The 13,327-nt window shown below is 39.3% G+C and overlaps 2 protein-coding genes across 2 annotated transcripts in view; one reads left to right on the top strand and one right to left on the bottom strand.

The window, feature by feature from the left end:
• Window positions 1-13,327, bottom strand: part of LOC307184305 (uncharacterized protein) — a 247,185-nt gene that overhangs the window by 62,781 nt on the left and 171,077 nt on the right. The window lies entirely within an intron of this gene.
• Window positions 1-13,327, top strand: part of LOC307184057 (uncharacterized protein) — a gene marked incomplete at both ends in the record, with an annotated part of 99,836 nt that overhangs the window by 35,136 nt on the left and 51,373 nt on the right. Inside the window, 2 exons of the mRNA XM_079917304.1 lie at window positions 3,124-3,234; window positions 12,627-12,805. Coding sequence (XP_079773430.1) covers window positions 3,124-3,234; window positions 12,627-12,805 — 290 coding nt within the window. The remainder of the gene's footprint in view (window positions 1-3,123; window positions 3,235-12,626; window positions 12,806-13,327) is intronic.

The following is a 13,327-nucleotide window of genomic DNA, read 5'->3' as shown; positions in this document are numbered from 1 at the left end:
ACCATTATTATGGTTACTTCTGTGGTATCACTGTAGAGCTGTTGACCATTTTCTCCATCTTGAAATTCTTCCTTTGCCTTCACTGATCTTATACTTTTGCTTCCATGCTCTCTAGGACCTATCTGCTCCTTTATGTTCCTCTTTGGCTATCCATTTCCTCTCTGTCCTTAAAGGAATTATGATTATTCTTCAAGATTTTGTCCTCAGTGCTCTGTACTTCTCTCCTTATGTTTGTCCCTTTGGTTATAAATTCTGAACCCACTTCTCAGGCCAACTTCATATCCTAGGTTTCAAAGATATTTTTATACCTGGCCCAATGAACATTTTCAGTTTTTCTCTTCCATGGTTACCTCAGTATATTTAGCCAACCTTTTTAATACCCCTACCATGTGCCAGAGATTATACTAGCCACGGGAAATACCTAAATAAATAAATAAGAAATTTTACTTGCTCATGAGATGCTTATAGTCTATTAGGAGTAGAAAGGCATCTGCCCCTACTCATGCAAATGAGTGCAATGAGGTATTTTAGGTCCTATGACACCATTTTATACCTTCTATTCATTTCTAGTTCCTGTTTCCAGAGCCTGTATTGCAGGCCTGTATTGATTCTGATAATAATATCTTTTGCTGAGATGCTTAACTATTCTAAATTAATCTTCTGAAAACCACTGTATATCTATTTTCTGCTCACAAACTTTTTTTTTTTTTGCGGTACGCGGGCCTCTCACTGTTGTGGCCTCTCCCGTTGCGGAGCAAAGGCTCCGGATGCGCAGGCTCAGCGGCCATGGCTCACGGGCCCAGCTGCTCCGCGGCATGTGGGATCTTCCCGGACCGGGGCATGAACCCGTGTCCCCTGCATCGGCAGGCGGACTCTCAACCACTGCGCCACCAGGGAAGCCCTGCTCACAAACTTTTAATGGCTCTCTATTACTGAAGGATCAAGTACAAATTCATCATCTTCACATCCAAGACCCTTTACACACTGGCTGTCTTTCAAACCTTATCCTCCAGGCTCACTGTATCCAACCACAACCTCTGCTCCAATTGATCTGAGTCACTAGCTTTTGGCATGTCTTTAAAACATTCTGCTTGTGCACCTTTGCTCAAAAGATTTTTTTTCTTGGCTTGCTTGCTGATTGTTTGAGGTTATGCTAACTTTGGTAACAAAATATACATTAATGGTTTAAGACAATAAAAGCTCATTAGTCACTCATGCTGATAGTCCCATGTGGATGTTCTTGGTTGGAAGATGGCTGCTTCCCACATAATTGTTTGAGATCCAGGTTTATTTTTTCTTTAGTGTGTCATGGCATAGGATCTTGAAGTCATCTGCATCTGGCAGGCAGATGGGTAAAGAATAGGAAGAGTGGTCCATGGGATGTTTTTATGCGCCAGGCCTGAATGTGGTATACATCACTTCTATCCCATTCCAACGGCTAGAACTCAATCATGTTGCCAAACTGCAAGAGAGTCGGAGAAAAGCTGTCCAAATGTGAGCCCAGAGAGAGGAGAACTTTGGTTTGTGAACACCCAGCAGTCTTTCTCACCCTGCCTTCCTCATTACTCCCCACTATGGAGAATCCACTTATTCATCAAGGTCAAACCAAATTCCACTTCTCTGGAAAGCATTTCTTAGCCACTCCAAATGGGAGTGAGAATTCCCTTTTCTGAAGTTTCACAACACCTATTATCTTTGTGTTTTTACACTTGCTGCTCAGAGTATGGCACTATTTTTTTCTGATTATGCATGTCTTTTCTTCTCCAGTAGAATTCTAATCTCCTTGAAGGTATAATTTTTAGGTCATTCATTCGTTCAACATGTATTCATTGGAAGACTACTGTATAAAGATATAATATTTAGTAGCATATGGAATACAAAAATTGATAAGTTGTTTCTGGATCTATATCATCATTTTGGAATTTGATTCAGAAAGCATTGCCACAATCAAGGTCTTTAAAGCAATGGAGGAAATGTTTTCAAATGATCAGCCATACCATGAGACTTTAATTCACCACAAGGATGATATTATGCAAATGAATGGATATATCACATATTACTCTTCACTTAACCTTCCTACATTGATTGACCATTTCCTATCCAAGCAGAGTTCTTCCCTACTATTATAAACAGACTTAGACAAACTACAGTCGTTACTAAAAATATTCAAAGTCATGTTACCTCACCAAATGAGTCATGCTTTCAGATTACAAGTATTTGAGGAGGTTTATGACATTCTAGATAATGACAGCCTAATATTGCTGCGTAATTACTCTGCAAGCCCATAAACACTCACCCAGCACTAAGATCTAAGAAAGAGGAAATGGGTTTAAACTGAAGTGAAAAAGAAAAAATAGATTTAAACTGTTGCAGAAAGAATCTTGTTCAAATAGATGGGACACCTTATTTAAAATGAATTAACCCTGAAATGATTTATTATATCCTTTTTCACCCCTAGAGAATATTAGGTATGTTACAGTAAATGCAGATGCCCCAAAACCGAGGGATAAAATAAATAGCCTCTGGAGAGGTCCTCCCCACCTTCCAGAACTTAAATCTTAAGGCCTAAGGCTATTTTTGGTTTCCTTTCTGAGATGGCTTAGAAGGGAGCCTATACAATGAAAAGTGAAAGCAGCTCTTTATTTCTTTTTTCTCTGACTACTCCAAGATCTGTTTTTGCCAAAACTTCTTAAGTATTTCAATTACTTGTTCCCTCAACAATACTGCTGAGAAGCTCTGCCCCCCACCTCCCTTTTTATAGATGAAGATATTGAGGTTAAGTGATTTTCTCAGGGTTACAAAGAGACCTAGCAGCAATGAAGGAATGAGAACTACCAGTTCAACCTTCTGGTAGATGAATAGATTGAGTTTCTGAGCAGCCTTGCTATTATATTGCAAAGAGGCCATGCAGATGCCTGGATGAATGTGCAAAGAAACCATGTCCTGGAAATGAAAGGAGGCTGCAAGGACAGTATTTTCCTTCTTATTAATGACATCGGCAATTGTCTAAAGTTTGAAAGAAAGGCCCTTTACAGAAAGAGGCTTTTAAAAAGGGGACAAACAGCAGGGCAATCAATTTGGGACCCCTCCTCAATGAGACCCTTGTTGTCTGTCTACTTACAGACAGTGCTGCTGAGGAAGCTGGGCTCCAGATTGGAGATGTGGTGCTGGCTGTCAATGGCACTGAGGTCACCAGTGTGAAGCATGCAGAAGCTGTGCACCTTGCAAGGAAAGGTAGGTGGTCTACAGGGTCCAGGGTTGATCTGAAGAAGCAGAGAGCTGAAATACAGTAGGGAATGCGAACATGAGGAGGAGGCAACCACAGAATGGGTATAACTTCACTTCTCTCCTGAGGCTACCATTACTGCCTTGTCATCAACATGATTTCTCAGAGGAATTAAATCACATTTCTGCCCCTTGTTCCTTCTGTATTGATGGCCAGCCGCAAAAGTGAAACCAGAAAGTGGCAGTAAGCAAAATGTGCTCTATTTATTACCAATATATTTCCTTAAACTCCTTGCCATGAAAGCATTACAAGAATCCATTTAGTATGTCTCTTTTCCCCTTCCTCCCTTCCTTTGCCTCTCCCTCTCATTCTTGCATCCTCCTTCCTTCCTCCCTTCCTTTCTTCCTTCCTTTATTCTTTTCTATCTTCCCATCAGTTTTTAGAATTAACAGCCTCAGGGTTTTAATGTTATAAAAGAGAGAGAAGGACAAAAAGAAATCACAAACCTAAATCTTCTACAGCTTCTCCTAGGGCCCCTTGAGGCCTGCCCTTCTAGCAATTGACACAGGTGGGACCACCAAGAGAACAAGGATAACACATGCCCTGTACCCTTGTATCCACTCACATTAAAATATTGGAAGGTTAATACCACAGTCCTCTCTGCAAAACAAAGTTACTTTCTTTGGCATCATGTTACAAATCCTCATCTCCCCAGAGACCTAAAAATAAACAGCTGGTAATTGCTGTGTTCCATCATGGAATTATTTGGTGAGGTGTCCTATTCCTGGCTTCCCAAAGGCTGCATGCATACCTCTGTGGCCCTGAAATATATTATCAGGCAATGAGGGATTAAAATGTGTGCATTTGGGATAGGCCACATGTGCCATAAGTATAACCTGCTGAACAGTATGTATCGCTCGCTATTTCTCAGGATGCCGTCATGCTTGTGGGTTAACTTCTCGAGTGCAGACCAGCACAAGAAAATCACTAACAAATGTTGTGTCCTGATAAGCGTTCTGGAGCTTTTGAGGTAGAATTTAGCTTAGTATTTGGCTGCTTGTCATGTACTTGGTGCACCAGGAATCCAAGGACACTGTCAGCAGGTGCAGCAACTACTTATAAGTCCTACATAAATATTTATCCTTATGCAGTACAGATTAAAAATCGAGATAATATGGTGATGATTATACTAATGAATTGGTAGTATCCCATTCAATGAGGGAATACTACCCCTTGCTACTGGATCTAGCTGTTCCTAGGTTCTTTCTCACAAATTAATTTTCCAATTTTTGAGTTAAATAAAATCTAATTTTAGTAATATTTCCACTTAGTACTTCTTTTATTTTTCCCCAAGAAGCTTAATGTTCTTTATAGCATTGAAGCATTCAGCCTCAGTTAATGGAAGATAGAAAACAGCTCTAAAACTTGAATGGAGGGTTTTTGGATTTCTAAAAGATGATGAACTAACACTGATACTGGGAAAGGAGCTAAATTCAGCACCCTAGCTTGTGCTGTCCCTGGCAGTTATCTGTAGGATGTTTTTATATGCTGTTATTATCTGAGTTCTGCCACTCCTTGTTTGCCAGCGTGGACTTCCTATCCCAAGACCCTGACCCTCAGGGAACCTCCCCATGTCTTTCTCAATCCTTCTCAAACCCAACAGTAGAGATGCCTCAGAAGCAGAAAGGTGAATTATAGATATGAGATGTTAAAGTAAGGACAGTAAGAGACTTTTAGGGAAACAAGGCCATTTGGTACCTGTGTATGTTTGGAGGGGTGGGAACTACAGCCAATAGCTAAAGAGAGCTGAACATCTCATATATGGAATGGCTGAGGGGCTGTTTCTTTCTCTTTTTTTTATTTTTATAAATTATTTATTTATTTTTGGCTGTGTTGGGTCTTCGTTTCTGTGCGAGGGCTCTCTCCAGTTGCAGAGAGTGGGGGCCACTCTTCATCGTGGTGCGTGGGCCTCTCACTGTCACGGCCTCTCCCGTTGCGGAGCACAGGCTCCAGACACGCAGGCTCAGTAGTTGTGACTCATGGGCTTAGTCGCTCCGCGGCCTGTGGGATCTTCCCAGACCAGGGCTCGAACCCATGTCCCCTGCATTGGCAGGCGGACTCTCAACCACTGCGCCACCAGGGAAGCCCCTGAGGGACTGTTTCTTAGTGTTTTTCTCCCCCTTATAGCCCTGGGGGCCAATTCCCCACCACACTCCACTGAAAGCCGGACAGATGGAACCACCTGTTATGGACAGTCAGCGAGAAACATCAGAGTAGCCCTTGAAACACAGCTGGATTAGGGAGTTGATCATTCCTTCCTCAGGCTTAATCTTCTGCACATTTCTAAGGCTACCAGCTTTTAACTGAGAAATAATAAAAATTTAAAAGATGCAAATAAAATGGAGAGTAAAAAAAGGAAATAATAAAAAAGGAATAACGAAGTTTTAAAAATAATAAAGCACTATTTGAACACTGCATAACAATAAATTTGAAAATTAGATAAATAAAGGGGCTTCCCTGGTGGTGCAGTGGTTGAGAGTCCGCCTGCCGATGCAGGGGACACGGTTTCGTGCCCCGGTCCGGGAGGATCCCACATGCCGCAGAGTGGCTGGGCCCATGAGCCATGGTCGCTGAGCCTGCGCGTCCGGAGTCTGTGCACCGCAACAGGAGAGGCCACAACAGTGAAAGGCCCGCGTACCGCAAAAAAAAAAAAAAAAAATTAGATAAATAAGAACATTTTCCACAAGCATTTAAAGAGTCAAAATTAGTGCAAGAATAGTTAGAAAATTTGTATAGACTATAATAAAATATTTATAGAATAAACAAAGAGACCACCTTGCCTCTCCTCCATTTCCATCCCCCGCCATTCCTCACTCAAAAGCCCAGGATACAGTCACTTTTATGGATAAAACGTATCCAACTTTCATAGAACAAATAATCCCTATTCCATAGAGTTTTTTCAGAAAATAACAAAGAGTGAATACTTCTCAGCTCATTTTATAAATCTACTGTAACTTTGATTTCAGAACCAGGTTAGTATAGTATGAAAAACTAAATCATATGTTAATTTTACTTATGAGTGTATAGATGCACAAATTCTAAGAAAAAATAATAAATACCTGAAGCAAACTGTTTATTAAAATTACACATAATACATCATAATCAAGTAGAGTTTATTCCTAAATAAAGACAGCTTATAAGAAAATATTGTAACACAATTCATCACATTAATGAATTAAAGAAAAAATATCACATGACTATATAAAGAAGAAAAAATCATGTATCAAGTTATATATATATATATATACACATATGTATAATATATATACATATAATTCTCTAAATAGTAGGAATAGAAGTTTCTTTTCATAACTTGATAAAGTCTATCTACCAAAATTCTAACCATGAAAAGAGAAAAATAAATAAAAGTGTGTACACAACAACAATAAAACATTTAATAGAGAAACTTTTGGACGCATTCTTTTGAGATTGAGAAGAATAATGCCAATTTTAACAACCTCTGTTTATATAACATCAAAGGTCCTGACTTGTCCAATACACAAGAAAGACAAATAAAGGTATATGGTCAGTAAGAAAAGAGACAAAACCATTATTATTTCTAGATTATATGATTATTACAAAATCAATAGACTGATGCTTAGAAGTAGTTAGAGAAAGATTGACCAAACTAAGATCTCCTTATAAAAATCAGGAGTGTTCTCCTACACCTGGAATAACCAAAAAGAGAATAAAAGGAAACTAATACATGATTAACAATAGAAACAAAACTACAAGGTAGAAAAGAATTAATCTAACAAAGAATGTACAAGGACTTCATGAAAAAATGTTTACAACTTGACCAAAGTACATAAAAGGATACCTAAATATAATTGGAGATACACAGAATCCTTATGGGTGGAAAAGCTTTGTACAGATCTTAATTTTCCCAAAATTAATCTAAAAATTCAATAAATTTTCAATAAAATTGTATTTTAAATGTTTGAGTAGCTTGTCAAACTTATCCTCAAATATATGTAAAGAATAAATGTCCACAAATAGCTACATCATTTATGAATAGGGCAAACAATGGCAGAGGATCTTTTCATATCAGATATTAATATATATTATGAAACCATAATAATAATAAATTAAAAATGTAGTACTGCCACAGAAATAGACCAGTGGAATGGAATGGGTTAGAAAGTTCATAAATGGACTTAAAAAATTATTAAAGCTTGACATACGATAAACGCCCCACAAAACACTGGGAAAAGGACAAACATTTTAGTACATTATTTTTATGGAGAATTATAATTTGGATGGATTCATACCTTCATGTATTATGCCTTATTCTTTATACCATATACCAAGGTTGACCTCAGATGTATTAATGACCTCAATTTTTAAGTTAACAGCATAATGTTAATAAAAGAAATTATAGTAGAATAACTTTGTTAGTGATCAGAGAAATGCAAATTAATAAGGTGACATTTTAGATCCACCAGGTTAGGGGAAAAAAGTGGAAATTAGATTATAGCCAGCTTTGGTAAGGATATGAGGAAGTGAGAATCTTCATGCAGTCTTGCTGGGCTCTAGGCATCTCAGAGAGCACTGGCAATATCTAGTGAAGTACCTATAGATCCTTTGTCCTACCAATTGCACTTCTGTGCTTATTTAAGCCCAAAGAAGCTGCTGAGAAGACAAATACAAGGACGTTCATTGCAGTGTTCTGTGTGGTGGGGAGTAGTTAGAGGCAGTCTGGGTGACTGTCACTAGAGGAATGGATAAGCAGACCAATAATGGATGCATACTCTGGACTTCTATGCCTTCTTTGAAATAATATATGAAATGCACATTTAGCCAGCACCATGGACAGATCCTTAAAAAACATGGTTTTGAGTTAAGAAAAAGATAGAAATAGAATGAGATGTTAGCAAAATACCATTTATGTAAAATAAAAAGACATGCACAAAAGAGTGTATTCACAGTCCTATATCAAACATGTTTTGTGAGTGCCTATTGTGGGGAGCAGAATGTTTGAGGAGAATCAGGAATGGCAGGAAAAAATAAAGTAAAACAAAAAACAAAAGGGGGCTGTACTCTAAACACAATTGCGTGCAATGACCTCAGTGTTATGATGGGCTCATTTGTCTATAGTTGAGTTCAAGAGCAACAGACAAATGCCTCCTGAATGGGGACCCACCCATACACAATTTTAGCTCCACCCAAGTTCTAAAATGTATAGGTGGTAGTCGTGAAGGAAGGCAAAACAAACAAACAAACAAAAAGCACAGCACTACTGAGAGGCAGTGGGTCTATGAGAAGAATATACATGACCGTGAAACTAAAAAAAGAAGAGGAGAAAGGGGAAGAAATAATAGGAATAATTTGATTTTTATGTAATGCTTTACATGTTCGATTTTGTTAGCAAGCCTATACATTGGTCAAGGTATTTCTGGAGTATATAGAATCTGAAACAAGATTTTGGAGGTTCTCTTTGGGAGAGGAAGTCACCAACTTGTCTGAAGAAAGTAAAAATTGTGAAACAAAGGATAGAGCTTTTTTGTTAAATTCAAATGAAACACAGAGGTCTTGAAATATATATTTACCAGGTACCTATTAAGAGCGTGTTTAAAAATCTGCATGTTTCCACCTGACTCTTGGGTCTGTTTGCATAAACTTCTTAAAAGTCCATCTGATTGACTGCTATATATGTCTGTACAATTTCACTCCCATGCATGTGAAACTTTGGTAAAATCCTATTATATTACTGATTGCTACGCTGCTGGTTTAGATATATAAACATCAAGTAACTTTTCTCAAAACATTAAATCTTAAATCTAACTGTATGCCAGAATCACCTGAGAAACTCTTAAATACAGAATTCATGGTGGGTGGTGGCCTGCACATTTGTAATTTTAATCAAGTCTCCCTGGTGGTTCTTTCACAGCCTGCCTAGCATCAGTACACAGACCAGCATCTCGGAGGCATGGCCAAAAGCTTACAGGCATAAGATTAAAACTCAATTTTGTTAGCTTCCAGTGCAGGTGTTATCATATCTTCCTAGACCAGCATTAGAAAGGGGAATTATTATTGAAATAATAATTCCATTCAATAATAATAGAATAACATGTTAGTATATGTTATATATTATATAATAGGAAATAATATAAAATAAAACATAATCAAATAACAATTCTGTTCAAAAATACTAATCACACACACCTAGACAAATTACCTCAATTTTGCTGATGGAAATACCAAAACAGATTTAAGAAAGCGTTCAGTATCACACTGGGAATGACAATAGCTCCATGTGAATTTTTATTTAATTAGGTCCCTCATACTTTCTGGTTTGAGCTATTATAGGGCTTGGTTACTTGCAGAGTCAAATAGAAGATTTAATCATTAAGGAAAAGTGCTGAAAAGAAAGAGAGGAAAGGGAAACAATGAAGCTTAATCAACCTGGAAGTCCTTTGGATTCATTAGGGCTCCTTTGTTTCCCTAACAGCAGGCTGTACTAAAAACAAGCACAGAGGTGCCTCTGGAGCCTAGGACCTCACAGCTGAACGCAGTACCAGCCCACTGCGCCAGCCCTCGGGGACCGCACTCATCTTGCACGTTGCTCATCCACGCCTGCGAGGGTGGTGGAGTTTGTCTGACAGCAGAGGTGCGACTCTGACACAGTTTAAGATTGGTGGCATAATAAAAGACAGTGATCCAAGGAGAAAGTGTGAATTAGAAAAAGAAATCATTTTTCTCTCTCCTGTAGCTGTAAATAACCTCACCCACAACTCCTTACTTCCAAAACTATAGGCCAAAGCGCTAGGGAAGAAGAGTTTGCTGGAGAGCTTTTCTTTTTAAGGACGTCGTCACCAAAGAGCTGTATTTGCTAAAGACATGGATTTTCAAACTCTTTCATCTCATGAAACAAACAGTTCTCTTAACTCTTTCACATCAGGCCATGCATCCTACCGCATCCTTCCTCCCACTCACACCCAAAAAGCAGGAAAGATTTCTGGGGTGTCCAGTAGAGGAAGGCAATGATTATGTGTCCCATTTCTCCAGGGTGGGGAGATATCTAGAGAAAGAAGTAATGGTGGCACTGGGACAGGTCGTGGAACTAATGATTTTGTTGTTGCAAAATATTGGGGATGAAAATGAAAGCATAAAGGGGAGACTAAATCAGAGCCAAGGAAAGAAAGCAGCATGGTGGTTGGTGACAAAGACCGTGCTCATGAGCAGAGCCTCTCAGCAACTGACAGTTGCCTGGGGACTTGCCACTTAAATTGTGGTCCAACATCACCTGGAAGCTCCTTACAAATAAGGAATCTCAGGCCTCATCCCAGACCTACGGAATGAGGATTTGCATTTAACAAACCCACTAGGTGATTTGCATCTACATTTAGTTTGAGAAGCACTGAGCTAGGACATTGGCATATTTTTAGGCTCCCAGTAAATTAACAGATAAATAATAACAGAACCAGAGGGTTTAATTGTTTGTATTTAACATTTAGTTCTTTTAAAACACACACACACACACACACACACACACACACACACTACAATGAGTATATAAATAATCTAATGTGGAGATAACATCCAAAGTCTAAAGTCTCTGTAAATGTCAGGCCCAGGTCCTCCTGGCCCTGGATAGGACCTGCAAAGAATATAAAACCACCACCACCCAACAGCTGTTTGGAACTCAGCAACTCCTCATGCATCAGGATCATGTCCTAACTGTGACCATGAAGAACTTTCCTTTCAATATGAATGCACCAACTTTCCTTTCAATATGAATATAGGACCATCTGTATCCTTGTCCCAGAGAGAATTTTTTGGTGTACCAAGTTATGTTTACGGCCGGCTGAAACTCAAGTTTAGCTTGATCAGTATCAGAGAAACCCATATGCAGTCTTTGTAAGCGAGAGAAAAATGACCTCCAGGGGCAGCCCACTGCAGCAGTACATAAATAAGTTGGCAGATGTGTCAACTATGCATATTAGTCCAGGAGTGCAGTTCTTTGGGGACTGAAGTCCAAAGACAAAGACATTTGTGGGTTGCCGGTCAATCTGGAGCATTTCTTCTAATTATTCTGGATGTGTTTTTGACAGGAGCTTAAGGGCAGTTCAATAAATTAAAATGTATTTACATGGCAATGAAGAATCATCTCAACACGCAGAGTTATTTAATTACCAAGGTGCTTTGCGTGCTGCTAAAGTTAAGACTGTGTCAGCCTTTCTGGGACAAATCTTTATTTTCAGGGCCATGTGGCTCAGCCAGAAATGATCCCCTGGGTTGGAACTTGTCACTTATATAAGAGGAGTCTCCTCACTGACCCCCGTTTCCATGGACAGCTCTAAACAGATTGGTAATCTCAATGTCAGACATCATGATGAAGTCAGTGCTGCCAAGGCCAAATGTCCCCCTTCAGGGATGCGGCCTCCATCTCAGAGGAATTGTAAATGTAGTCACAGCCCATTTGCAGTTTTCAACGCATGTCAGGGTTGCTGTCTGTCTGAATGACATTCAGAGAATTTTCTTGAGGCATCAAGAGGTAGGTATATGATGAAAGTCTACGTTCATGCTGGCAGCATCACAGCACAATTGGTAAACAGTGACCTCATATTATCAGGGACAGGGACAATTTTTCTCAAGCTCTTCACCACACTGATTCTACAGGAAAGGGGGCACCACTGAAGTCCAGGCACTCCAGAAGGAGAAGACAGGCACTTGGAAGCTCAGGGTCAAATCCTCAGCAATGAGTTGGGTAGGCAAAAAAAAAAAAAAGATAAAAAACATTTGTACCTAAAGTCTCCTAAAATTTCTGTCTACTTCAAGTTCAAAGGTTAGTAATTGATTTTGATCAGAGACAATATTGGCAACATATACTAGCAGTGGTTTAGATCCTCCCTTTAGCTAACACAGGTCAAGGAAACTAATTATCTTGAATAAAAGTGAGATAGAAAAGCCAAACATCACCTATCTTCCTTCTTTGGATGTAAATCAAAATATGTTAAATATTTAGCTTGCTGTTACTATAGACAGAATGAGCAGACCTGAGTCCTCCATAATCAGACCCAACTAGGCCATGTGGTTGAATAGAAAGAGTTCTGTCTTAGAATCAGGAAACCTGGGTCTCACATTTGATTCAACCCCTTATGAGCTATGGGTCCTCAAAGAAGTCCCTTTACCTCCCCAGTTTTCATTTTCCTCTTCGACACGAGGGGCTGAATTACTAAAGAACTCTCTGATTCATTCCAGTTGTAGAATTCTATTTCACTGACTCCATTTGTGGTAACTAAACCTTTTTTTCATCCATTCCTTCTGAAAAGCAACAATCCTTCCAGTTGATTGTAAGAGTTTCAGCCACTGAACTATCTCAAATTCATCCCTCTAGGTCCAGACATCTTGACTCTGGTGGTGGGATCTGACATCAGCTGCTGTCCCAATACGCCTTGGCCCACCTGCCGCGGCTACCTATATAAGAGGACTCAGTCCGGGTTCATGAACGGTTGGAGGAAACGGTGGTTCGTGCTGAAGCATGATGGCTGCATCCACTACTACAGACATAAGAAGGTAAACTAAGGGGAAGGGAAAGGGTTGGAGTGGGTAAGAACAAGAAACCCTGGGAAGTACAGGAAGTCCATTACCAAAGTATTGTCTTGTAAGGTACCATGTATGTGGTAGGATTCTAGAAACAGTGTTCTCTCCAGTGACTTTTAAAGAACTTTTCCTTCTTCAGAAGTTCAGAGAACTGTAATTTATTTTCTCTGCTGCTGCATAAGTCAAGGCTGGCATACATTTCTATCTGATTTATTCCTACTTTCAGATCCTCTGTGAAAACTTTCTTATCAAAGCCAATAAAATAAGAACCCAACTATATACCTAGTACCCTAGAGAAATCAAAGTGGGCTAAGGCAAAGCACAGCTAACATCTTACTAGACCGCTGTGCCTGGGCACTGTTCCTTAGGTTACAGGGACTGATGTCAGTAAGGCTTCTGAAGCACAGCACCTACTAAGCCACCTGAAATACTTTGTTTCATTTCCCAGATTTCCTTAGAGCAGTGATTTCTAACCATAGGTGAGGACTGAAATCT

The sequence above is a fragment of the Stenella coeruleoalba genome (genome assembly GCF_951394435.1).
Source record: "Stenella coeruleoalba genome assembly, chromosome: 3".
NCBI classification, from domain to species: domain Eukaryota; kingdom Metazoa; phylum Chordata; class Mammalia; order Artiodactyla; family Delphinidae; genus Stenella; species Stenella coeruleoalba.
This window is presented reverse-complemented; position numbering and strand designations above follow the sequence as displayed.